General features: G+C 37.2%; 2 protein-coding genes across 2 annotated transcripts in view; one reads left to right on the forward strand and one right to left on the reverse strand.

Annotated features, from left to right (window-relative positions):
• The window catches only part of ANKMY2 (ankyrin repeat and MYND domain containing 2), a 43,317-nt gene extending 22,244 nt beyond the window's left edge, over positions 1–21,073 (reverse strand). Inside the window, exons 1-4 of the mRNA XM_063099900.1 lie at positions 20,800–21,073; positions 12,959–13,023; positions 5,188–5,326; positions 3,423–3,521 (exon numbers count right to left, since the gene is read on the reverse strand). Coding sequence (XP_062955970.1) covers positions 3,423–3,521; positions 5,188–5,326; positions 12,959–13,023; positions 20,800–20,866 — 370 coding nt within the window. The 5' untranslated portion in view covers positions 20,867–21,073. The remainder of the gene's footprint in view (positions 1–3,422; positions 3,522–5,187; positions 5,327–12,958; positions 13,024–20,799) is intronic.
• A 380-nt stretch (positions 21,074–21,453) lies between these two features.
• BZW2 (basic leucine zipper and W2 domains 2) overlaps positions 21,454–27,800 on the forward strand; it is a 61,374-nt gene continuing 55,027 nt past the window's right edge. The window contains exon 1 of the mRNA XM_063099470.1: positions 21,454–21,576. The gene's annotated coding sequence lies outside the window, so the exon portion shown is untranslated. The remainder of the gene's footprint in view (positions 21,577–27,800) is intronic.

Consider the following 27,800-nt stretch of genomic DNA (forward strand, 5'->3'; position numbering starts at 1 on the left):
AAAATGAAACTGAAAAGTTAGAAAACCCAGGAGACTCTTAATAAAGATGGTAAGAAAAAAAAAAATATAGAAATCAATAGCTTTTCTCTTTATTACCCATAACCTGCCACAAGTGACAGAGTGTGATTTCTCCCAACAACTTGGCAATAAATACAAGTTACTTGAAAATAAATTTTAAAAGAAATGACTGATATAAAGGAATCTATTAAACGTTATTGAAAAACCGAAAATAAATCCCCTTCCCTAAAAAAGAAAATGTAAAGACATACTATGTGATTGGATGGGAAGCTGTAACATCATACAGATGTTAATCCTCTGCAAATAATTATAAAAGCATTTAATAAAATAAAATTTAACTTACCACAAAGGTAGTGTTTCAACTCAGTGAGAAAATTGGGGGTTTTAATAAATGGTATCATCACAATGAGCTATGTATCTGGGGAAGATGAACTACACAGAGATAAATTCTAGAAGTACAAAAAAAAAAAAAGAAAAGAAATCATAAAAAAAAAAAATCTGGAAGACATTTTGGAGAATACCTGTATAACCCCAGGTCAAGAAGACCTCTTTTAGCAAGATAAAAAAAACATGGAACCTATAAAGGAAAAACTTTGACTATGTAAAAATAATTTTTTTTTTCCATTTCAACAATAAGAATTTATTTTTTTTTCTCTTTTTTTTTTTTTAATTAAAAATAATTTTTTTATGGCAAAAATTCCCATAAAGTTAAAAGTAAAACAAGACTGGCATAAAATATTTGAAACACATTAGGTAGATAAAGGGTTAGCATCCGTAATATAATATACATAAACATCCTCAAAGCAAGAAAAGACAATCCAAAAAAATAAATAAATCAAGAATGTAAACAGGCATTCCACAGAAGAGAAAATCCATATGATCAACAACAGAAGCTTAACTTTACTAATAAAGAGGGGGAAGTAAAAGCACAATATACCATCTTTTTAACTACCAGATTGGCAAAAAAATGAAAAAAAAAATGATAATATCTAGTTCTGATGAAAATGTGAACATGAATTGCTATGCCTTTTCAGAAAGCAATCTAGACTTACATTAAAACTAAAACTATCTACCCTTTGCCTCAGCAATTCTACTTCTGGGAATATATCTTACAGATACTAAAGTACTAATATGTAAAAAAATAAAATATCAAGGATAATTATTACAGTATTTGTGGTGAAGTGGTTCAAAAGAACATGTAAAATCTGTCAATAAGGCAGAGGTGGACGAACTGTGGAACATCTTTACCCTGGGATTTACGCAGTGGTCGAAATACCTAAACTCATTTATGCCTACTGCGATGGGAGGGACTTCCACGATATACTGGTAAGTGAAGAAAACAAGTTACAAAGGAATATTTACTGCATGATTGATCACATTTTTAAAAAATGACAAAAATCTTGTATATGTGTGCACACGTGCATACACTGATCCACTTGAAGAAAGCAAAGAGGGGAGAATGAGTTTTTTAAAAGGCTAATTATATGGAAAATAGAATGCTAACTGAAAGGAAACAATGTGATTTTCTGTCTATGAAATTAGTCTATACAGATGAAAATAAGAGGAAAACATTACTCTTATTTTAGAATGGGATTGTGGACAATTTCTACCTTAGATTTTGTTAACATCGTCATATTAAGAAAAAGAAAAAAAAAAGAGCATTGTATTAGTGGTTGAAAGAACAGGCTGTTCCTCACCAGCGCTATGATCTTAGGAAAGTTACTTAACCTCTGTCTGAACTCTATTTTGTTACATCGTGGAAATAATGAAAACTTATAGAGTTAAATAGAACCTCAGAGCTCATCTAATTCCCTTGCTTAGCTGCACACAGATCAGAAAACTGAGAACCATGCAGGTGAAGGGATTTGCCTGTGATCCTGGAACTAATTAGAAGTAGACATGAACTCAAATACAAGTCTCCAGATTCCTATGTTAGGGTACTGTTTCCACTGCACTGACATTCAAAATTAGCTTAGAGGTGATGGGAGCAACCAGGGACCCCTAACTGTGGGAGATAAATATTTCTCTGAAGCTCTCACAGAAAGGCCATAACTTTCTCAAATCCTCATGAAATTAAATTAAAATAAAATGAGAATATTTGTTCTCACAAAGCTATCATAAGCAACTGAGTATCTACCTTAATCAATGGCAGCTGCTATTAATAGTTTTAAGAAAATTTAGTAACACAATTTAACACAATATACAGTTACCTTCCTTCGTACCTAATTCCCACTGTACCTCAGCTTAAACATAATTTCTCTCAAAACCCCCTTGGAATGGATAGAAGATCCCCCTCTTCTATGTATTTCTATGGAACCCTTAAGTTCCACCTTAGAATTTATTTTCACTGTCATTGTATTAGCCTCTAAGTGTCATGAAGGCATGAACAACCTCCGGCTGTTCAGCACTGTAACCAAGGCACCTAGAGTGACACTTGGTAGACAGTTTGTGGACATTAAGTATTTGTTTAATAAATTATTAGTCCCTGCAAGGCCACTTACCACACTACCAATCAATCAGACGTTTTTATCTTTGCTTTTCTATCAATGGACTCTCTAAACTGCCAATTCAATGGGGCTAAAATACCAGTGATCAAGTATTCACTCCCACTCTCTCCTAAACCCCCACATTATGCCAAATAACAGGATTAACATGCTAATAATTATTTGGCACACAAAATAAATATTTATGGTTAGTGAGTATGATAATGAAGCAGCTGCATAATATTATCAAACACTCCTTCCTAAGAAAGAATTGCATCATTACTGTGGTCAATTATTATTAACCACAGTAACTGACAGCATTTATTTAGTGCTACATGCTAAGTTCTTTAAGCCTATCATCTCTTTTAATTCTAACAATAACCCTGTAACCATTTTAGTGAGGAAACTGAAGGTCAGAATCATTAAGTGCCTCGCTATTAAGTAAAGACAGAATTTCAACTCAGGATTGTTGACTTCATCACAGTTCATATTCTTAAACACTAGGTCAAATCACTGATGTTACAGAAATAAAATATACTCATTCAAAGCATTTGACTGTAATTAAAATGGCCCCATCACTCCTTATATCTCGCAAAATAGAAATTCAAAATAGCTGTTAATTTTCTACAAGAAGTCATTAGGTGTTTCATTAAGTTAGAGTGGCCTATAAACATTTTGATTTATATTTATATTTATATTTATTTTTATTTTTTGTTTGGTGGCTGGCCTTTAAGGAGACCCGAACCCTTGACCTTGGTGTTATCAGCACCACGCTCTAACCGAGTGAGCTAACCAGCCAGCTCTCAACATTTTGTTTCTGAAAACGTGACAGTATTTGCACTTGGAGAAACAAAGTGGTATTTATTTTAAATAAAAGAAATTTGGGGTATAATCTAATTGAAACCTATAGCAAAAACTCACCCACAAAGGCTGCCATCTGAGCTGCTGTTCTTCCCACAGAGTTGACAACATCTGTCTCTGCACCAGCTTCCAATATTGTCCATGTGATGTCTTTATTACCTAGAGTTAAAAGGGAACATATCTATTAATACCAAAGAGTGCACAATTTAAACTCCCTCTTCTAAACTATCTGTCCCTCTTTTCCCTTACCTTGAGTTTCTGTTGTGTGGATATTTTTGGGTTTTGCCAAAATATGAATTATAACTACAGTAAAGAGTAAAATGCTAAGACCCTACTTAGAAATTAACCTTATTTTCTGGAAAACAAATCTGGCAATACAAAAATGGTAGAGAGTTGAATATCACTTTTTTAAACAAAATAAAGTACATTTTCTAATGATAATGCTTAGTGTAAAACTAAAACAAACATACAAGATATATCAAAAACAAAGACAGAAGAGATAAAATGAATAGAAGTCTCCCCTTTAGTATCTACTAACCCACTCTATCCCTCAAACCTACAGGTTCTGGAATAACTAATAACCATTGAAGATCTTCCCTTCCAGTCTTTTTTCTATCTAAACATGCACAGTTATTCTATTCACATTTTTTCACTAATGGAATCATTATGGATATTTTTTTGTTATAAAATAAGTTCAATGAATAGCATTTTCCATATATTTTGCAAGTTTGAACTATGACTTCCTTAGGAACAGTTCCTGGAAAACACTGCTGGGTCAAATACTGTGCATATTTAAAATGCATTTTGCTAGGCTGTTATCCAGCAAAGTTAGCCTGAATGCACTCTACAAAACAGAGCAAAGAAGTTCCTGGGCATTATCACTCTTTCTTAACCTTTGCCAACATAACAAGTGAAAAATGACAATTTATTGTTTAATTTGCAATTCTTTGATTATTGCTGAAAATGTTTTATGTTGATTAGCCAGTTGTATTTCTTTTGTTCTCTGTCCAATTTTCTATTGCAGTGTCTTTTTCTAATTGATTTATAAGCACTCTTTATATAACCTTTAAGATACATAGTAAATATTTTCTTTAGTTTTTCATTTGTATTTTATCTCTATTTATGGTATATTCTATATATAAAAATGTTAAAATGTTATTTAATTAAACTGGTCAATGCTGTCCTTTTTGGATTCTATATTTTATATAATGCTTAGAAATGCTTTCATGTTCCAGGATTATAGAAACACAGATTACTGCTTTTAAAAGTATGAGATTATTATATTACATCTGTATTTTCCTAAAGAACTTCAACAATTACAGATAACTACTTAATTTTAGATAATATTTCTCAGTTGTCTTTATTCAGCAAATAATAAGCAACATAAATAGAGTAAGTTTTTAAATGGATTTGTCATATTTAGTACATAAATGCCAGTGAGGCAAACAGACAACTCTATCATAGCAGCTATTTGATTAGGAGAACAAATTTTTATAGTACTTTAAAAATGTAAAGACATAGAACATCAAAGAGCTAACTTGAAAGAATAATAGATTCAGCTCTTCAATTCTACCAAAATATATTATCAACATAAAGACTCATTAATTTAAATAAGTAAAGAAACAGATCACCAAATTAATTATGTAACTTATTTCATGCATTATATAGCTTTTCAAAAACCGATTCCCACCATTCCTTTCTATAACACTTGACATTAAAATTACTAAAATAAAAATGTATGTAATTTTTTAATATATATATATACTCATAACAAATTTCTATACATAACTAATATTAACAAATGGAGTAAATGCTAAAACTTCACCAGAAAGTGCAGCAAACATAAGGGTTGTGTATCCATGTTCGTGTTGATGACAGTTTACGTCAGCTCCATGTCGCAAAAGTAGTTTGCACATATCAAGCTTTCCTTTATATGCTGCATGCATTAGAGGAGTCATTCCATTCTTTAATAGAAAGAACAAAATGTATTAATTTTATTTATGTACCTTTTCCTCACCTATGAACAATTCCTGTAATTAAATTAAAATCATAAAATAAACATGAATTAATAAAATCATCTTTGTAATCTGTAACATATTTTTATATTCACTTCCTCATTGGGATCTTCTATAAACTTCTGACAAAAAGAGTTGGTTTTGTCATTGAACAGAGGACCCTGAACAATACTAAGGTAGACACAGGCTAAACCCCCTCTGTGTGAGAAACCATTGACCTTCTCATAGAAACGGGAAATATAACAGACTAACTGCCCCCCCACCCCCCATGTGAGAAACCATTGAAAACAGAAACCATTGCACAGAAACAAATCATACACAATGAAAATTTTATGCCTGATTGCTTTAACTGCTCACTTTTGGCTTCTGTAACCTAGCTTGCTTTGTGCACCTGGACAAACCCATGTTCCAATGGGATGTGGGTTTTGCCTTTATAAACTCCAGCAGACCAAGGCTAGCTGCTGTTCTCCCAAAATACCTAGGGGAGGCAGTCGCCGGCCGGCTAATAAAGACTCTGTTAGAATTCTTAATTAAGGGCCGGCCCCATGGCACACTCGGGAGAGTGCGGCGCTTGGGAGTGCAGCAGCGCTCCCGCGGTGGGTTCGGATCCTATATAGGGATGGCCGGTGCACTCACTGGCTGAGTGCAGTGCGGACGACACCAAGCCAAGGGTTGCAATCCCCTTACCGGTCACGAAAAAGACAAAAAAAAAAAAAAAAAAATTCTTAATTAAGTGTTTGGTTCCTTTCTTGGGCAACAATCTCACAACATTATCTGAAGTTTTTTTACAGATTAGCAAAAGGATTCAGAGAGGACTTGCTTAACCTCATGTGACTAGTAAATGGTTGGAGCAGGGATCAGAACCCAGATTTTCGAGGGTTCTCATCTCTAGCAAATACACTTAACTCCTGGGGAAACAAACGAACAAACAGATACAAATACATTTTTTAAAAAACCCAAAAACAAAAACCTGAAGAAAAACCTAGAAACAAATAGAGTGCCTGTCAAGGAGAAAGTTGAATAAAGTATAGTACATCCACACACAAGGGATATTATAAAGCTATTAAATGAATGAATTCATCTGTATCCATTGAATTGAAAACACTTTCATGAATAACTGTCAATGAGAAAAACTATGTGCAGGAAATGTATATTATAGTGGTATTGTTTTTTAAAACAATGATCCCCTAAATCACAGATATATTTTGATCATATATATGATTTGATCATGCATATGGAGACATGGTTGGTAATATTCATACTTTCAATATGAATATACATATTCAATGTTTGGTCTTCATAAGTTTTGTGCATATCCAATGAAACATTCAACCTCACATGTTCTGGGTTCTAATACTATTTGGTGAATAAATGAATGAGTTATTCTTATAAGTGAATTTTCTTGGTAACTGAGGCTAAATTCTGTAAGTGCTGGAATGTCAATGTTGTTTTGTATAAAAACCTCTCTAAAACATGTAATCCCTTACTTTATCAAAGCTTAGAATACCAAGATAATCTGAAGTGTTCTTGATGATTACAGACTCTCATTATGAATATAAGCCATCATATTGTTAGCATAGTATGATACTATTCTTGGAAGGTTGCTGACATGAGAATCAAAGAGGGGCTGGGACCCAGTTACTTACAAGAGGCAACTCAATGGGAATAATCAACAATTCTTGGAAATAAAGAATGAAAAAATTATAAGGAGACTATGACTTTAACACTCTCTTAGTTGGGTGTTTCTACAGGGATGGAATATTTATATGTTGGAAGTACATGAATCTCATTGTACAGAAGTAGCCAGTGGAGTGCTTTAAAGGGCCAGGAATGAACTACACGGTCATTAGCTTCTGAATGTGGCATAAACGTATTGAGAGCATGACTAGGGTGATAGCCCCTAAAGGATGATATGGCCTCTACATGAAAGGCTAGTTTGTAGCCTGGCGAAAGGACGGACACAGAACTCTCAGAAGGGCCACCACAAAGAAGGAAACAGCTATTTATTTTACAAATTTTTAGGACTCTGACTTCAGCCAGGGAGTTCAGAGTTTTCTGTTCATCCAGATCAGGTGGGCAGCAATCCCTTCCTACAACTAGTGGTTAGCTACCTCTGAGAAAGAACAATCCCAAGACTGTGGAACTGTCCTATAGTTTAAAAAAAAATGCTTTCAACACAATATCATAATCTGCTTAAGAGCAAAGGAAATGTACAAAGCTTTTGGATCTTACATTGCAAACTGTCCTCATTTTCTTGTCTGTTTGTGTTTAAACTGTCACCTGTGTTAATCACATCTGCCCATTTACCTGTTTGTCCCCCTCTGTTTCCTATTAATCCTTTTCTTTAAATTAAAAGTTTTACGTCTTCTCTTTTTTCTCTCATTCTTTCTTTTTTACCAGCTGTCACCTTAGCAGGAATTGGTTTGTTGAGCTAACCAATGAGAGACCTTCTTTCCAAAAAGGTAAAGAGCTACTATCCCAATCATATCATCTGCTGTGTAATCTCTGAACCTGCTGTTTTTGTCACACTTATAATGCGGTGTATATTTTTCCCATATCAAATTTCAGTGCTGTTCTGGGTGATGTTGGGTATTAGAAACCAAACTGTGGTAAATGACAAATTTATACTAGCTTTTCAAGAATTAAATATCACAAATATTTCCTTATCTCTTAGTACGGTTTTGTGTTATAAGAATTTAGAACAATGCAAAAGAAATTATAAGTTTTTCTTTTCTTTTTTTTTTTTTTTGGTCTTTTTCGTGACCGGTACTCAGCCAGTGAGTGCACCGGCCATTCCCATATAGGGTCCGAACCCGCGGTGGGAGCACTACTGCGCTCCCAGCACCGCACTCTCCTGAGTGCGCTACAGGCTTGGCCCAGAAATTATAAGTTTTAAGGGCAATGATTACTATGCAATGTCTTGGTTTTGGTACTACCTGTTATTATGAAAATATTTCAATGGGCAAAGAAAAAAGGAATTGATATTAATAAATTTTGATGTTCCACAGAGATATAAAGCCACCATACTATACATTTTCTAGTCATTCTAGTATTTTATAGTACTTCAGTGTAAATATTAAGAAAGAAATTTTTTTAAAAAAATTGCTAATCTACTAGTAGAAGAGAATATTCCTATGTTTAAAATAAATTAAGTTCAATTTAAAATGTTATGTTTCAAAAAAATAAATAAATAAATAAAATGTTATGTTTTAGTTATAAGCATGAAACAACAGTTTCAGATTAAAAAACTAAAATACTGAAAGTCTGTCTCTGTTCAAATTAGGAAGGTAGTGATAAAGTTTCATAAATTTTTATCATAGTGTTATACATAATTCATCAATTCTAAGAAGCATGTCATTTTCATATTCAAACATCCCTGAAATTGAGTTTCAGGTTACAAGTACTAGAATTTACAAATCACCATCAGTTTCCACCCCCCTTATTTTTAACATCTCTAAAATCTAGATGAGTCTTTATATCTGTGGCATCTTAGAGTCAATGAAATGCAAAAGCAGAAATTCTCACCTCCTTGTCATTTCCCAAAGACAACCTTGGAAGAAGTCTGCTTAATTGAATTGTACGAAAAATGAGTTTCTACAGTATTTTAGATACAATGACCTTAAAAATAATTAAAGTTTCTCTCCCACAATTCTTAAATCAAAGAATTTACCAATATAGGCTGCTATGTTACAATTTTATATCATTCAATACGGCATTCACTCATTCAGCAAATATTTATTGAATGCCTAATATATATCAAACACAAATCTATACATTGTAGGTATCAATAAACAAACTCCATGCCCTTACAGTCTAAGTCCCTAGCACTTAAATTTTCATAGGGGTGACAAGGCACATGCTGATATAAGCGCTAGAGGAAAATAACATAGAGTAAGGAGAGAGGCAGTATGAGAAGTAAAGAGAAGATGATTTTAAAAAGGACATCCAAAGAGTGTCCCTCTGAGAAGGTGGCATTTGAACAGAGCCCTGAAGGGAGTTAGGGAACAAGAGAGGCAACTATATCTAGAGGAAGAATGTTCCAGGTAAAGGAAATGGAGTGCTTAACTCTTTAGGAGACAGAAGCATCTGTGCTGTGTTCATGTACGTCAAAGAGGCCGAGCCTGTCTGCAGCCCACTTGCAGAATCTCCAGGAACACTCAAGTAGTCTCCTTGTCTTGATCCTGGTTCTTCTAATCTTTTAACATGAAGTATGATGCCAATGTTTGTGGAAGGTTTCTGTAAATCTCTTAAGTTACAGAAGAGTCATTCTACCCTAATTTGTTAAGAGTTTTTACCATAAATGGTTGTTAAATTTTATCAAATACATTATAGAATCTGTTGAGATGATCATATTTGTTTCTCTTTTATTCTGTAATGGAATCACATTGAAAGGTTTTTCTAAAACTGAACCATCCTAACATTCCTGGAAAAATCTTTCTTGGTTATAATGTCTTATAATGCTTTGGATATATTGCTGGATCAACTTGCTCACATTTTATTTAATATTGAAAACACAATGATAAAAACTGCAAAATTTCTTCTGAATATTGCTCTGACCACCTAATGCAGCTTTTGATAAATAGCAGCTTTTGGGAAACATTGTATTTTCAGTTTTAGACAGGAAGTAATTTCTATTTCTATTTATTTGCTAACCTAAGAATTATTTAGAGTTAAAAAAACAAATTCCTAGATATATATTTCTTATTTGGACTATATTTTTGTTTATTTTTGAAGGTATTATATTGCATTTGGTGAGCTTTTATGTAATCAGCTAAAATTTCCTTTATAAAATACATAATACATGGATTAATTTTATCAATGTTCCATGCAATAAAAGGAGATGTACTTTTTCTGTCTAATATTCAGTCCATAGACTGTTAATTAGGTTATGCACGTTTTCTGTTCTCTGAATTACTTTTCTCCTATTTAATCTGTTGGTTTCTGAAAGGTGCTATTATAAGTTGTACACATTTCTCTTTTGGGCACTTTTTTTTTTTTATGAACCTCAAAGCTTATAAAGCTGATAAGCTTATAAGTGAAAGCTTAAGGCTGGTATGTTCTTGGTGGATTGTTAACTTAATGTATAAGAAAAATTGTTCATATATTAATTTTTTATTGCTTTAAACTTTATTTTGTCTAATATTAATTTTGCTACCTATGGGTGGGTAAGTGGTTAACAAAGCCTGTTCCCCTTCTGCAGGAGAAACTGAAGTTCAGTTAACTTTCTGGGACTAGAACTGTGCTGTGTAATATAAGAGCCATTAGCCACATGTGACTATTTAAATTCAACATTTAATTAAAATTAAATAAAATTAGAAACTTGTACTTCCAGCCAAGATAAAGTAATAGAAACTAGAGTTAACCTTCTTCCTAGAACAATAACAAAAAGCCAGACAAAATATTTGAAATAATTTGCAAGACACTATCTGTCAGGCAAAGAAGAACAGTAATCCCACAGAGATGGAAAGCAATTGAATTGAGATCTACCAGTGCCTGTTTACCACGTTAAGAGAATTCCCACATAGAGTACAGGCAGGAGTACACCAGATTGAGCCTGGCAGACGGTCTGTATTGAGGAGATACGACTGAGCATCCAGGGACAGTGTTATGAGTCAAATGTGTCCTCCAAAAGTTCATGTATTAAAACTTGACCACCCTTGTTACAGTATTAAGAGGATGGAAAATCCAATTATGGGATTTGAAAATCGGGGCTGTTAAGAGGTGATTAGATTGTGAAGACTGTGCCCTGTGAATAGATTGTTCCATTCACGGAATAATGGACATGGTTATGATGGCTTTATAAAAAGTGTGAATAAGAAAGTCCTCTCTTGCTCAGTGCACTCCTACCATGTGACACCCTGGTCACCACAAACCCTGTAGAGTTCCCACTAAGAAGACCCTGACCAGATGTGTCCCCTGGACCTTGGACTTCCCAGCCTCCAAACTGTAAGAAATAAATTTCATTTCTTTATAAATGACCCAGTTTCAGGTACTCTGTTATAAGCAACAGAATAGGACTAATATAGACACTAAGATGGCTCAAGTTTCTAGGACAAAATAACAGAGAGAAGAGAGTTGCACAGAAAGAAGAATTCTATATATCTGAGGAAGGTTCCCCTAGAGGATTCAGCTGAATACTGATAAGCACATACATGTGAGGAAACTATCCAAGCCTGGGATAAAAACTAACTGAGAGCAGTAGGGAAGTAGTGCCCAGTGCTCACACAGGGCAAGTAAGAGTGCCTGTTTTTACCAGCTAGGTTAGAAAACCTCAAGCACCAGGGAGCATTGCATAGAAGAAAGGGAAGTGTCTCGCTTCTGCAATGGGGGAAAAAATCCTTTACTAAGCATTATGCTGGTCCCACCTAACAAATGGTGAGAACTAGAACTGAGAGAATCAAACTGTCTCCAAGTAGCTGTGTTCATTAAAAAAAAAAAAAAAAAAAAAAACCTCAGGAATATTTATCAGAATACAAAAGCATACAACACCCAACAAGGTAAAATCCACAATGTCTGGCACCCAATAAAAAATAACCAGACATGCAAAGAAGCAAGAAAATGCAACCATAATGAAGAGATAAATCATTCAAAAGAAGTAAAGGCATATGTTCATACCAAGATTTGTAAATAAATGTTCATAGCAGTTTTGTTTGTAATAGCCCCCAAACTGTAAACAACCCAAAACTCCACTGGCTGTTCAATGGATTAAAAAAAACTATGATATACATATACAATGAAAACTAGTCAGCAATAAAAAGGAATGACATATGCTACAACATGGATAAATTTCTACCTATGCTAGACAGTAAAAAAAGCTAGACAAAAAAAAAAAAAATACATAATGTATGATTTCATTTATATAAAATTCTTGGAATTGCAAACTAATGTATTGTGACTAAAAGTAAATTAGTGGTTTTCTGCAGGAGTGGGGTGGGAAAGGGCAAGAAGGAGGAATTACAAAGGGGTATGAAGAAACTTTTGAGGTAATGTACATCTTCATTATCTTGAAGGCAGCAAGTTTCACAGGTATATACCTGTGTCAAAACTTAAATTTTACACTTTAAATATGTACAGTTTATTGTATGTTAATTATATATCAATACAGCTGTTTAAAAAATTAAAGAAAACTAAAAATCCAGTTCCTCAGTCAAACTTTCCACATTTGAAGTGCTTAATGGTCACACACAGCTACCCTTTTAAACAGATCAGATGTTACAATCATTTCAAAAAGTTATTTTAGATTACTAGAAAGTTGAGTTTAGTTTCAGTTAACTTTCCCTAGAAATGGAAATGTTGGATCAAAGAATATGCACACTTAAAATTAGTACATATTCCAAAATTTTCTACATATTGTTATGCCAATTTAAAAAAAGTCCATGTTTCCCATACAACAAGAAATTATATGCTTTTGGTTTAATTTATATTTATTTGATTGCTAATAAGATTAAACACGTTTCTACATGGTTATTTGTCTTTTGTGAACTTGAGCACATACGCTAGAAACAACTTTTATTGGCAGATTTTGTATATTATCCATTCTGACAGGAAGTAAAACACTTTATTAAATTTGTTTTATTTTACCTCATCCAAACAGTTGACATGAACATTCTTGCTAGATAACAGTGTTCCAGCCTCTTGGACAGTACCTTAAAAAAAAGATGAAAATTAAGGTTATTGATCTCTAGAACAGAAAAAAATCTAATATCAAGGAGATAAACTTTAAAAGGTTATCTGTGAAACTAAAACTAGTCAGGTTAGGTTGCTAAGAAATAAAGCACCCAATCACTTACTAATTATTTCACAAAGTAATGGTCCAGATAAGTAGATTTATAGAAACTAAAATAGTTCTATCTCATTTTTCTTTTCAATGATCTTAAAGTATATTAACTTGGCCACATTTTCCTTTCATCAGTAATACAATAACCATAAAGCTTAAGACCTAATACTGAAATAAATCTTAAAGGGCATCTAATCCAAATCACCATCTCAATTTTAAATTCCAATCAATGTAATACTTACAATTCAAAATGCTGGGTCTTGGGAATTGATGGATATTTACAATAGAATGCTTGGTTTGAAAATGCACAGATGAAACATATCTTTAAAGCTTGGTACTATATAAAAGTGCCCTGTGATCAGTATTCAGACCACCATGCTGAAAGTAATCTAAAGTCATGTAAACTTGAGGGTTACTCCTCTGTAAATTTCAAAATAAGCTATAATTGGACCACAACTGTCAGGTTTTTCCAGTTTTCTGTAAGGCATAATGACAGAAGCAAGTTAGTTGCAGGAGACAATGTTGCTATTATCATCATTAATACAAGCTAGCCACATGTCTGCCAAGAAATTTCTGGTTTGGGTGGGAAGAGAACAATGAAATTGAATGTTCTCAAGGAGAAAGGATGAGTTAAGACTCTCTTTTAAAAGAATAGGAGCATCCCCCAACCAGGTTATTTCTTTCCTTTAAATTTAGAATTACGGTGTGAGAATGTGCTATTACCACGAGTCTTCCAGAGTTAAATGTAGAATGCAAAATAAAGATTAGCATGCTTTATTATATATACATACATGTCAAAAAATAAAATAAATAAATAAATAAATAAATAATCAGCATGCTTCTTTCTCCCCAATCTGCTTCTCAGGTAAGTCACCTGGGTGCCCCTCACCGACACAGAAGAAACAGAGAAATGTCTCCCAGACAGAGAGAAATAGCTCTGCTGGGAAAATGTCAAATGAATGATCTACATGTCTCTGGAGTATGACAGCAGCTATTTTTGTAACTAGCGCATTTTTTCTGACCCTGTCCTCCATCCGAAGGCAATTGGTATCACTGGCTGAATGGTTTTAAAACGAGGGGAAAGCTTTAGAGTATGTAAGCATGCTCTACATGAAACCTTATCCTTACCTGTGGCTTCTCATCAGAGAATTTCTCCAACATCTTTAGAGAAGAATTAAAACAGAACAAAAACTCCTGCATCCCAATTTCTTTTGAGGAAGGTGATTTAGCTGAATCTCATTCTCCACCAATAACTAACTGAAGTTATTTTGTATCTGGCCGGGAGATGTTTATTTATTAAAGGGAGAATACCATCGGGATTGTGAGCATGTCCAAGCCTGCTGCATTTTAAAAGGAGTATGGGGATTACAATCATAAACATTTGGCTCTCATTAGAGAACAGGCTGATAATTCTTTAAAATGTTTACCCAATGGCCAACAATCTAAGTTAATCTGTTCTGTCAGAGCAACTTCAAAACAAAAAAAGATGAGGCATGCAGAAAAAAACCAAACTGTTTTCTCCTACTAAGCTCTCACTCAACAGTCTCAGTACTGTTGAGTGAGAGTGAGATGTATAGTGATTTTTCCCTACATACCAAAAAATTCTCCAGCAGACACTAATGCGGTGTCCTAACTTTACCTCAGTTCTGACACTATCTACCTGCAGTTGGAATCAGATTCCACAGGTTAAAGGTTAAGTCCCACCAGACTGCTCTCACTGCAGATGCCAATCGTAAGCCCCAGGTTGTAAGCCCTGTGTTTCTGACCTACCAGCTATTAATCAAAGTTCCATGCCCCATTCCTCAAGTTTGATAATTTTCTGGAACAGCTCATAGAACTTTACTTACATTTACCTATCAATTGTAAGGTATATTACAAAGGATACTGATGAACAGCCAGATGGAAGAGATGCATAGGGCAAGGTATACAGGAAGGGGTGCAGAGCTTCCATGCCCTCTCTGGGCCCTCCACCCTCCAGGAACTTCTACCTGTTCAGCAATCTGGGAGCTCTCTGAACCCTGTAGCTCAGAAATATTTATGGAGGCTTCATCACATGGGCATGATCAATTATTAACTCAATCTTCCAGCCCCTCTCCTCTGTCTGGAGAATGGGGTGTGGAGAGGGGAGTGGAGCTGAAAGTGTCAAGCTTCTAATCTTGGCTTTGTCTTTCTGGTGATTACAACAAAAGACACACTTAGCACCAGTATTGCTCAGGAGATTAACCATGTGTTTTAGGAGCTGACACAGAGGTTAATGTCATGGTTAATCTCCTGAGCAATAGTGGTGCGAGGTGTATCCACTATATCACACATGCACACACAAATGCACACTCATGCCACTCAATGGGTTAAGGTTAGCTGTAGTAGACTGAATTATGTCCCGCCAAAACTCCCTGAAGCTTGAATAGTGCCCCCTAAGTTTTACGTATTAGAAACTTAGCCCCCACTGGGACTGTTAAAGAGTGTGGGAAATCCTATTACGGTAATTGAAAAATGGAGCCTTAAAGAGGTGATTGAATTGTAGGACCATACAGTAGTGAATGGATTAAAAATGGTTCTGAGGGCTTTCAAAGAGGAGAGTCTGTCTTTCTCTCTCTCTGCTCTCTCTGCTTCCACCATCTTGCAATGTGAGACCTCTGGGTCACTATCACCACCCCAGATGGACTTTGGACTTCTCAGTCTCATAAACTGTAAGCAAATAAACTGCATTTTCTTTATAAATCACCCAGTTCCATGTATTCTGTTATAGCAACACAAAACGGACTAATACATTAGCCTTTCAAAATGCAGAAGCCAGAATGAGAAAAATTATCTGACAGAGCTTGGCCTTGTAGAGAATGAAAACAGATTTGGGAAAACAGATGAGCAAAATACCCTAAGAGGAAAAACTTATGATGTTTGGTGTTCCTAATTCAATGACATTAGTAGGACACTACAGAAGGTCAAGAATAGCACAGAAATGAGAAACACATGGCTCATACGGAAGAATTTTTTTTTTTGTCATTCCTTTCTGTCCATAGTAGACTTTCTAACAGTATTTTGCAATTAAGTTTAAAAGATTAATTGCTTATTCGTGGTAATGGGCATGCTGCCAGTATTGATCTGCGTATCACATCTTGGGCATGAGTCGTGATAGCCAACTTTATACCCCATGAATATCCATAATCAATAAAAAAAGAAAAGATTAATTGCTTTACTCTGGGAAACAAATGTGTTAAATCTGATTTAACGAACCTTTAAGGTGGGGGCAATGCAGTACTATAAGAAGAGATGTGCAATGAGCCAACATTTGCCTTCATTGGAGACAAAAATTAAGAGACCTAAACTAGTGAAAGTAATAATGATTTGTTTCCCTTTTGAGAATTTCTCCAGTTGCTTAAACCAAAGAAGAAAACAACACAATCTGCCTCATTAGGATGGTACTGATCAACTTATCTGGATGAACCAGCATTTTAGCAGAGTAGAGATGATGCAAAGAACAATACTGTCACTGTGATTGCCTTTTCTTCTACCACACTGCAGCACTTTCAAGAGTATTCAATTGAGCAAGACCTGCAAAACCCTCAGTTTCCTCATCTATGAAACAAAGATAGTAGCATTTATCCCACAGTGTTCTGAGGAGGACTAAGGGCTTGTCCTAAAGCACATGGTAAGCCTTCAGTGCATATTATATACTCTCGCTATTTTATCAGAGCAGCGTGATTTAATTCATTGTGATGTTTCTTTTTTATCACTTTTTTCTTTTTTAAAAAAATTTTCTCTCCCCTACCTTGTGAGATGGTTACTGTGACATTTCTAATATCTAGATTGGTACCACAGGTCTCTACTGAAGACAGCAGATGTAGCCAAAACAAACAAAAAGGGAGAAACAAATAAATGTGACAATCTGTTTCCAGCAATCCATTAAATAACCATGAGATTCAGACACATATGGATGTCAGTCATTACAAGGGGTCTCCAAAAAGTTCATGAAAAGATTTGTATTACCTTTTAATTCTGTTTTCCCATGAACTTTTTGAAGTACCCTCGTATTTAGTGGAATCCCCAAAGTTAAGGATTTAAAAATCATGTAAAAATATTTAAAGTGTCTTAATTTTAAAGAATAATATATGGATATACATTTCAATATAATAATAGATATAAAGCTATAAATATATTTTGAAAGTAGAGACTTCTAATTGTAACATGTATTCTGAAATAGTAAATTTGTATGAAGTTCTCCCACTCATGGATATGGGTATAGTGCTGGTTTCATGGATGTATACTTAAGTCAAAAATGATTTAAAAAAAAAAGTATGTACTTTAAATGTGTACTCTTTATTGTACTCTAATTGTACCTCAATAAAGTTAGTAGAAAAAAACCTTATTGTCCAAACCTGTTTCATAGCTCCTTTTATATAAATATTAAAAAAAAAAAAAAAAAAAGCAAATATATTACTTTCTTATTAAATCGGCAACAGGGATCCCAGGACTTTCAGGTACTAAACAAGATAAGTGATGGAAAAATCTTCTGGTTTAAACCCTTAAAGAAGGTTTCATTCATTTTGAAATAGTGCTTCCTCAGTGCTTAATGCTAAAGGTACCACAGCTTGTAAGAATGGGTCACTCCACCCATTCCAAGTAATATAGGCCAATTAAGCACAGTTCAGTGATTTCAATTTTCTCTTCTTAAATGTTGTGAACTGGATTCAGTCATTAACTATGATTTAAATGGGTATTTTGGAAACAGCTTCTCCTTTCCATCTGGAACATCATGGCATTCTAACGAATATACAATCTGTAGAATATCTAGCATGCAAACTCATTCAGAAGAAGAAATTTTTTTTTGAGTGTCCAAAATCAATGTATGGCATTCTTCTCTGAACTGTAAATCCCACTTGCAGACTGTCTGCTAACATCTGGAGGGCAATGACTGCTGAGTTTATTTTAGATTGACCAAGATGACAGGTCAGACTTTGCTGAAAATTTATTGTTAGTTCAAAGTACTAGAACTGTCTAGTCTAGTGCTTCTCACAGTTGAGAAATGTACCAGAAGGCGGAAAAAATAAGAACCTCACCTACTGACTTAAAGAAAAAAGAAGAATGTTTCTCATGGGCACACATATAAAACTTTACTACTTTGCTTTTCAAAAACTTTACTACTTTGCTTTTCATCTTTATTCAAGCATAAAACAAAAATTTATAGATTAAATGCACACAAAACTACAATACCAGTAATGTTTAAATTTAAAATTAAGTTTACTTCACAGATGGTGTTTTGCTGAAATTAAACCGCCTCTTAAAGTGAATATGGTATGGACTGCTATGGTACTGGTTTCCTTTTTTGTTTAGTTTGTTTTTGTGTTTAAACCATTTATTGGACTATAGGCTGTATGACACCTCTGCTCTGCCATTTATTATGTTTGACAATCAGCAAGTTGCCTAACCATTTCCTCAGTTTCCTTGTCTATAAAGTAGAAACTACCATACTTATCATAATAATGGCTAACACAAATAGTTTCAAATGCTTTACCCATACTAACTAATTTCATCCTCACAATAATGTTGTGATGTGGGTCCTGTTATGATGCCTATTTTCCACACGGAGAACTCGAAACTCAGGAAAAGTAACTTGCCCAAGGACACATCACCAGCAAATGATTGAGACAGGATTCCAAACCAGACCTACCTAGTTAACCACTACCCCATGCTATTTCTCATAATGTTATAGTTTAAAAATAATTCCTAGCTCATCAAGATTAAATGCATGAACACATGTAAAGTGCTTAGAATTATGCCTGGCTCATAATAACATTCGGTAAATGTTGGCTATAGTTGTTATTTTCTTATATTTCCCATTACTTTTCTTTGAGAGTGCCATGATGTCCCACAGACATTGACAAGAATGCATCACCTCCTAAGTCCATCTTAGTGCTTTTCCATGGGCCTGGGCCAATTAAAGTGACAAAACACGGAGTCTGTACACTCGTGCAACTTGATGCATGATGTGGGCCCAGAAATATAACAGCACTAACCAGAATAAATGCACGTTAATTGCATTATGTAATCTTCAGAATAAAAACTGGTGAGCATCTGAGAATATATATATATAATCTCCAAGAACTCCCCACTTCCTTTTCAGTGCCCCAATTTATAAAACTCCTCCCTGGTTTTCGCTTTAAAGAGAAACGTGTTAACTCTGGCCTGATCAAAATCAGAATTTTCATCCCTGGTGGATTCCGAGTCATCCTTTGTCTCGTTTTTGCACAGTAAGTGGCACACAGCTGGGACTCACATGTGTGCTAAATTGAATCTCAGAGTCACCAAAGGCAGGGAGAAATTACCCACAGACAGGTAGACAGAAAGACTGCAGTGGCAAATAGGGCAGCAAGAACCATGCAGTACAAACAATTAAAACAACCCAAAGCCCCACGATCTCTGGCAAAGAACACTTATCATAATAAATATAGCTGTGACTAACGTAGAATTGTTGAGATCAGATGGGGTGGGCTCAGCTCACCAGTACCTGTTGAGTTCAAGCCCGAATTCTTTTCTCCTTTACATTCAGATTCTACCTGTCGTTATGAAGAATAAATTTGCCTTATTCTAGGAAATTCCGGGTTTGATCCTGGCTACTTAGACAGAAAGAAGGCTGGAAACTGGGAAGCCTTAGGCTGCAATGACTGGCGCCTCTGCCATTCGAGGGTAGACTGTGGCTATCCAATTCTCGAGCTCAGAACCACCACAGTAATTGTGCTCTCAGTCCCACGCATCTCCATCCCCGCGCCGTGACGGTGCAGAAGCATGCAGTCACGCTGTCACCTGCCAGGTAACGGGACTCGGCAGGGGACTCCTCCGGGACGTCCACTCGGGGCCTGCGGGGAAAACATGGCTTCTGGCTCGTCCCCGGGGCTCCCTCCCTACGATCCCGCGCGGCGGAAGTGGGATATGCGCTGGAAGAGTGGAAGGGAAAGCGCGGAGGAGCGCGATCACAACACTGCTGCGGTGCAACGTGGGACGAGAGTGGGTGCACACGCCTCGCCAATTCTCTCGCCTCTCTGCGGGTTCCTGCGGCGGCCAGGGGCTTCTGGAAGGAAGCTAGAGAAACCCTGGGTGTGGAAGCCTCAAAGCGGCAAATTACAGCCCTAGCTCTGTGCCCTTTGCAAGAATCCCTCATGCTAAGAGCTCCCTCCACCGCCAAGCAGACGCGGGGACCAGCAAGGGATCCCGATCTTTCGGCCTCCGGAAGTCGAAAGGGCCCTTTAGACACCCGCCTAAGAACCTGAAACTACCAGGCCACTGTCGCCAAGACGGACCATGGTCAAAATCACCTGAGGAGTTTTGAAGACTGCACACAGCGGGACCCACACCCTGGGTCCGCTCATTACAATCTGAGATGGGGAGTGGAAATTTGTGCGTTTCCAAGAGCTGACTTAGAGGACAAGCCTCAGTAACCTCCGCTCTGGTCCCGGCAGTGCTTCTCCTTCCCCACCTCCCCGCCCCCGCAACCCGTCCCAGACCAAAAGGAGAAATGCTTTTGCACGGTCCGAGGCTGCCAACCTCGCAGAACCGCAACCAAAGGTCAGCCGGGCCAGGGTTGCCCCCCGGGCTCCGCCACGCCCCTCGGCAGGCTGGCGGCGCCTCAGTCGTAGCCCAGCACCCATACCTTTACCGATGACTTCCAGGAGCTCCTTCTCCTCCTGGGTCAGCTCGCCTTTCTTTATGTGAACCATTGCTTGCGCCAGCTTGAATGTTATTGTTTCTTTGGAAATATTTAAAAAGCAACGATGTGTCCGTATGAGGAATGTCAGCTGCAATGAGGCAGCTGGAGACCAGGACAGAGTAGCCAACAGCGGAAGCAAGCGCTCGACTTCTCTCCTCCCTCCTGCAGGCTGGCTGGCAGCTGGCGAGCTAGGGCGAGCGGGGCCGGCGGCCTCGGCAGGCGCAGCTGCAGCCCCCGCCCCCCGCGCTTCATTGGCCTGGCGGAGAGGAGGCGCTGCAGAAGGCGGAAGCGAGAGACTCCAATTGGAGCAGCCTGGGGTGGGGAAACCAAATGCAGAAAACTGGAGGGGGGAATTAAGTTCCTCTTACACGTTTCCCACCCCATCCTGTCCTGTTCAGATATCTGGGGACACGCACTATTTACAGTTCTCTATCTTGCAGTTCTGTGTCCGGCAATAACTTCTTGCTGCATGGAGAGGCCCCCGGGATCTCCCTTCGCCCCCCACCATGTCCCCGGGAGTGGCGCACTCCGGACGGGGGACGGGCTGGGAGGAGGGGGCGGTGCGGGAGGCGGGGCTGTGCCAGGTTCGGTGTGTCTATGTCAATGTGTCTGTCCTTCACTCCTCCATTGTCTGCCGCCTCCGCTGCTGCCGCTGTTGCTGCCGCCGCAGGAATCGCCGCAGCCCCCAGCCTTGCGCGTCGTCGCTACCTCCTCGGACAGGTGAGAAGCAGCCCAGGTGGGGCAGGGGGAGCCGGGAGGGCTGCGCGAGCCGCTACCGCCGCCCCGCCGGGGACTTGCACCCGCGCGGGAGCTGGAAGAGAGGAAGCATGTGCCTGCTGGGGCGGCTTCCTGCCTCTCGGCGGAGAAGCCCTCGCTGCACCCCATCATCACTACATATAGCATGTATCAGTGCCCCGGGACGAAGACCCCCCGACTGGCCACATTTGGCCGCCCGGGGAGACCAGGACCGCGAGCGGGCGGGGCCGGCCATGCGGTGGGAAGTGGCGGCTGCACATGGTTTCGTGCGTGGCACCGCCAGATGCGGCTCCCAGGGGCTGGGGCTCTGGGCTGGGGCTGGGGAGGAGAACTCCCCGTTACGAGCGAGGTGAGCGCATGATGAGAACGGACTCTGAAGAAGATAGTTTTCTTTTAGCAAGCCTCGCCCTCCCCACTACTTGTCAAATCCTCTCTAGCCCCTGTAGAGGCTGTAGAAGAAAACCGGACCTGATCGCCCTGTGGTGCCCGTTAAGGATATTTGGAAGCAATTTACACTTGCACTAATACTTCGTTTATGAGAGACAGCCTGGCGGAGGGGAAGGGAAGGGCCTCTCTGCCAGAGTTCCCAGTCTCTTTGTAACTCAGATCTTGAGATTTATGGAAACAGGCAGAGGAGGGTGGAGAGGGCGGAGATTAAATTGGTGTTGCAGTCTATATATAGCCTTAGATTAGCTTCTTAATCCAATCTTCATTCAACTGTATTATGTAGCCTTGAGCTTCAACCATAGGTAGAAAGGGGGTAAATACAAGCGTGTACCCTCCTGTGGATCAGAAACAGACTTGCTTGCTAAAATTTGAAGTCAGTCATTCCTCCAGGGTGCACATATTTACAGCATCAATGAATGCTTTTTTAGAAATTAGTGTTTACGTTTCACTGTTGTTTCTCTACAGACTAGTATTGATGCTTCTCTCAAGACCCATCTGTGTCAAGGAAAAATATTTGAATAATTATGTAGATGGTTTTTGTTAAGCGTCCCTAGAATCACTCTTTCTTCCCACAGTGCCATATATAAGGTGATATGCGTTTTCCTCTGGCCTTATGCCTTCATTTTGCTTGAAGCATTCGCTAACACTTCTGAAGTCCAGGGAAGATGTTCATCATTATTTCCTGTCTTTAACAAAAATCTTTCCTAAACTCCAGCTGTTGTTCCCCGCCACCTACCCCAACCCCCGGCTCCAAGCTTCAGCTGTAGAGGCTGGGGCAGATCTTAGCCGGAAGAACATCTCACATGAATATGGTTTGGAATTATTCATCTCAATGTATAACAAAGAAACTTTTGTTTGATGATGCTTTAATAATGATGTTGCTGTTCAAAGTAGAAAGGCTTTTGAGACTGACCAATCTTTTGTAACACTTAGAATGCTGTTACTGCCACAGTTACAATTCCTTATAACCTGGTATCCTGCAGAAAGAACCCATAAACCTAAGTAACCTCTCAGAACATGTGTCTTAACGTCTTACCAGCGGATGCACAGACAAAATTGGGTATTTCATTGCAACTATTTCCATCTCTTGTGCCAGATCGGGGCCATGGTTACTTGAAGGTCACACCTGCTTGTCTCACAGGGGTTGCCAGTTTCTCGAGGATAGCAACTTATTATCTATCTTCTTGGTGCTTTTATGACACCTGGTTGGTGTTTAGTCCTCTGAATACATGACTTCGGTAAATTTAGAGCCAATGACATTTAAAGACAAAGAAAAACTAACATTTACCTAGAGATGCACATAAATCACATGTCCAGTTTAAATTTCTAGAAACAGATGCATAATGGAAAGTGTTTGTCAGATGGATTACATTAATAGTTTTGTACAGGGTAAATATTTAAAGTAGGAATAATATTAGATAATGATCATATTAAAATGTGTTCACATCAAAGAAGTTATATGGATAATAAAATAACTAATACATATTAAGTGTTTAGTCTGTTAACAGATATTCTACCAGATGCTTTGCATCAGATAATTTTAATCATTGTTATAACAATCCAGGAATTAGCCAATATTATGCTCATTTCTGTAAGTAAGAGGACAGAAACCGAGGGAAGTTAATTTATTTGCACAGATCCCACAGTTAGGAAGTGTCTGATCCAGAACTGGAACCTAGATTTGTTGATCTGTCTCTAAAACCTTTTCTCTTTTCACTACTCTCTGCCTATTATTACTGCCTGGCAGTAAGAGGGAAATTATATGTTCTTTTGACTAGCTAGTAGATATTTCATCCATGTGGTTTAGCATGCCAAAGGTGCATCTGTCTCCCTCCCTGGTCCCTTCTCTGTGCCGTACAACTGATGGTATCTTCTTTTTTTCATATCCTTCCTGAGAGAGCGTATGTGTTTATAGCTTATATGAGTGCATGTATTTCCACTATTTATTTTTTTTACAGAAATGGGAGCACACTAATACTGTTGTGTAAAAGAATTTATATGATGCTCTTTTCTGTTTCTTTCTTCACCTTTTAAAAAATAATAATTTCCGAAATGTCTGAAGTGTTATTATATGTGTCTTCCCATCTTTTTTTTTTTTTTTTTTTACTACTACCTCCCTCAACCTCTCCTGGCCTATTGCAGTGGATTCCTAAGTAGCCTGCTTCTCTCTCACCTCTCTGCATCCAGCTAATTTGAGGAACTCCCAGTTCAATAAACATGGAGCACCCATCATCCTGTTAATGGCTCTCCACTGGCCACAGAATAGAGGCCCAGGTCTGATCTGGAAGGCTCCAGCTTGTGGTCCCAGCAGGCATTTCCGGTCAGCCAGCCCCTCCCACACAGTCTGCACTAAGGTCACCGCACTGCTGGTTCCCTAACCTGCCAGTAATTGCCACCCCTTGGTTCCTGCTTGTCTCTTCCTAGAATGTCCTCCCTTCATGGAATTCTCTCCTCCCCAGATCTGATAAACTGCTCTACTTTCCATATTACCTCTTTCTGTCAACTTTCATGTTCACCTCTAACACCCTATCCAGTGAGGGGAGCATAGACATTAGTAAACACATTTATTCATGTCTCTCAGCAAGGGGGATAAGTAAAATCTTTGCACAGGGGTGGTATTGCTATGCAGCATAGTTGCTGGTACCATTGTGGGCATCCTCTAATTCTCTCTTCGAATGGACCCTAGCCTCTTACCCCCTCTTACTCTCCTCTGAGTTAACATCATTGCTTCTTCATCTGGATCCCCATGAAAATACCTAAAGCAAACACCTTTCTCATCACATTCTATTATAGTTATTATTAATAATCTGTTTGGCCCCTTCTCATTCTACACTATAAATTAACCAGGTCAAATTCACCTTTGTTTCTCAAGATTTAACCCAGTGCCTTGCTCCTAGAGTATGCTCAGTACATGCTGAGTAGAATTCAGCTTGATTTCTAAGTTATTTTAAGTAGATTTGTTTCCCTGCTTGACTAATCCTTCCTGGCAATGTGAGGTGAGGTGGCACTAAGCACACACAACTATAACCAAGGGCAGAAAGCCTTTTAATGTTTTGAGTCTCAAGCTTCTTGACATTCTGATGAGTGCTATCAACTAAGAAAAAAATTGTTCATATGCGTGTTACAAACTTGGCATACCATTCCTGGATTCACGCACTAAAGCCCTTAATCTCCAGCTCTCTGCTTTAAGAGAATGCTGTTTCCTTAATTTCTTTAGGTTTGAAAATATTATGGTTATATTTTTTAAAGATCCCTTATCTTTTAGAGATATATACTGAATTATTTTAGGAGGGAATGATATGACATCTGAGATTTGCTTTAATTCTGTGACAGTGGAGGACAAGGGCTGTGAGAATATAAATGAGATAAAATTGACTGTGTTCTTAATGGTTGAAGGTGGGTGATGAGCACATTGGCTTGATTGTACTGTCTGTCTACTTTTGGATATGTTTGAACTTTTCCATAATGAAGTTTTTAAATGAAAATTTGGAAGTATTATATAGTCTCTAAGAAATTGTGTGTGTGTGTGTGTGTGTTTAGCACATCATCAGAAAGTAATATGAATACAAATGTTCTTTCTCTCTAGTTGGAGTGGAACTTATGCAATTATTCATTTAAGTTACACCTAAATATGGAAAGGACTGTCTTATAAACAGTACATTTCCATAAACCCTTCACATCACATTTTAACTTCTCCACAAAACTAAAAGGTAGGTGGCATTACTCAGCGCTTGTGCCACAGGTTTACGAATATCTTACTGGCAGTTAATCTTTTTAAAAAAAATTTTTTTAGAAACTGACTAAGTAAATTGCAGACAAGTCTGAAAAAGGAGTGCAAATATATTTACTTTAACTGAGAAAATCAAGATGTGAGTGAATTGGAGCTACTGATTTTCTTCTAGCCTCATAAACCAGCTGAGAAGGCAGTTCTCAAAAAAGGAGTACCAAACTGTTGTGAGCAATATCAGAATTGTTAGCATAAGTATGTTAATCTAGGAAAATTGGGACAGACTCAGAACACGTGCCTGCTAGGTTCTTTCACAGGGTTTTCTTAACCAAATGCTTATTTTGACACTTGCTTTCCGATTCTTACAACTTTATAATTTATATTTCTTGATGTTTAAATTTCTTTTATTATGTTTTGGGTGTATTAAATATCATTTATAACATGTCTTTCCAGACTTTGTTTGAAGGGTTTTTAAATAATATTTAATTACTATAAAACCTACCAATATTAGCAGGTCATACACAGGAATACTTCTCATTCTTAGCTCACTCTGAAGTCTATGTATTGAGGCCACAGATCTCTTTAGCAAGTATCTTTGGGGCAGTTGGGTGCCAAGTGGAATGATTTGACTTGTTCTAAATTTGGCGTGTGTTAAGTGAAGAGTGCCAAAAATGTTCAGATAGTTATATTTGTAAACTATCTACTTTGAAAATAGAGATTTAGGTAACTCACTGAATGAGCCATTCTTTGTTAAGTGCCTAAGAGACGATGCTCCCATTCTTTTCTTAATTTTTAGTATTAGGTGTTTCTTTGTTTTTTTTTTTTTTTTAAAGTTTATGTCAAAAAAGAAAGAAAAAAATGTAATGATTTTATACATATATTATACATTTATATATGAAAGAATAATGCCCCATGTTAATATTAAATAGAATATAATCCTTTGGCTGTCTTTAATTCTCTAATTCTAGAAATATTAATATTTTAATAGGAAAACTAAAATAATTTAAATTTGTGTAAGAGGTAGAATTATGTTTTCTCTTTTCTCATTCCAACATTTTTATGCTAGATGAGGATTTTTAAAAAATAATTGTTAGATGTACTGTTATATTTGAGAACTTCTAAATAAATCTCAAGAAAAGCTGTTGGGCAGCAGAAATGAGTAACAATAAAAGATAATAATACTTATCACTGTGGAGAATATATCATAAGCTACCATGAGATGTGCAATTTTGTGATATTTTACTGTCATCCTTTCTTTTTATAATACGAGTATTCACACAAAGGACTTTAATGCTTTTCAAACTAAGCTGGACAGCTTCCTAGATTTATGGTGATTTTTAAGGGAAAAATAAAAAGAGGATAACATATGTTTTTCTCAGTGTACAAGGTAATAGAATGGGGCTATTATAAACAGGAAAGAGAACCCCAAGTAGCTGGTGCAGAGGAAACTGCTGGCTAGAGGAAAAGGATGTAGTGTTGGTGTTTGGGAGCGTGAAGATTGTGTTTTTGTGAGGGTTGGGCCTCTGCAGGAAACAATTTAAAAACTAGATCCTATAGTGCTAGAAATTATGGTGCCATAAATTTCCTAATATGTGTATGTCCTTAAAAAGCAGTGTTTTTGTTAAATCCCCTCTTTAAAGATAAATGATTTTTTTCCTTAATAGAATGCTATGGAGAACTGTTTGGCATTTTGGAGGTAACATATGCTATTTGTCCAAGTGCTGAACTAAACTTTAAATTAATATTTATGCTCTCTTCTGTCTAATCCTAAACTATAAAATCTATGAGGCAAATAATGAAAAAGCTGCCTTTGAGAATCATGTAAATAACAGTACAAGATACTGCAACAACTTTGATTGGATCTTTGCAAAGTGCATTGACTGGAAGGCAGTTGATCAGGTTCTGGCCCTGATTCTTTCATGTGTGCAAGATCCAGATGGGCATTGATCTTACTGCTTTGATCTTCAGTGTAGTACCACCAATGCTAAAATGGAACGTATGACCTCAGCCAAGT

Source organism: Cynocephalus volans, chromosome 6 (genome assembly GCF_027409185.1).
Source record: "Cynocephalus volans isolate mCynVol1 chromosome 6, mCynVol1.pri, whole genome shotgun sequence".
Taxonomy (NCBI): Eukaryota; Metazoa; Chordata; class Mammalia; order Dermoptera; family Cynocephalidae; genus Cynocephalus; species Cynocephalus volans.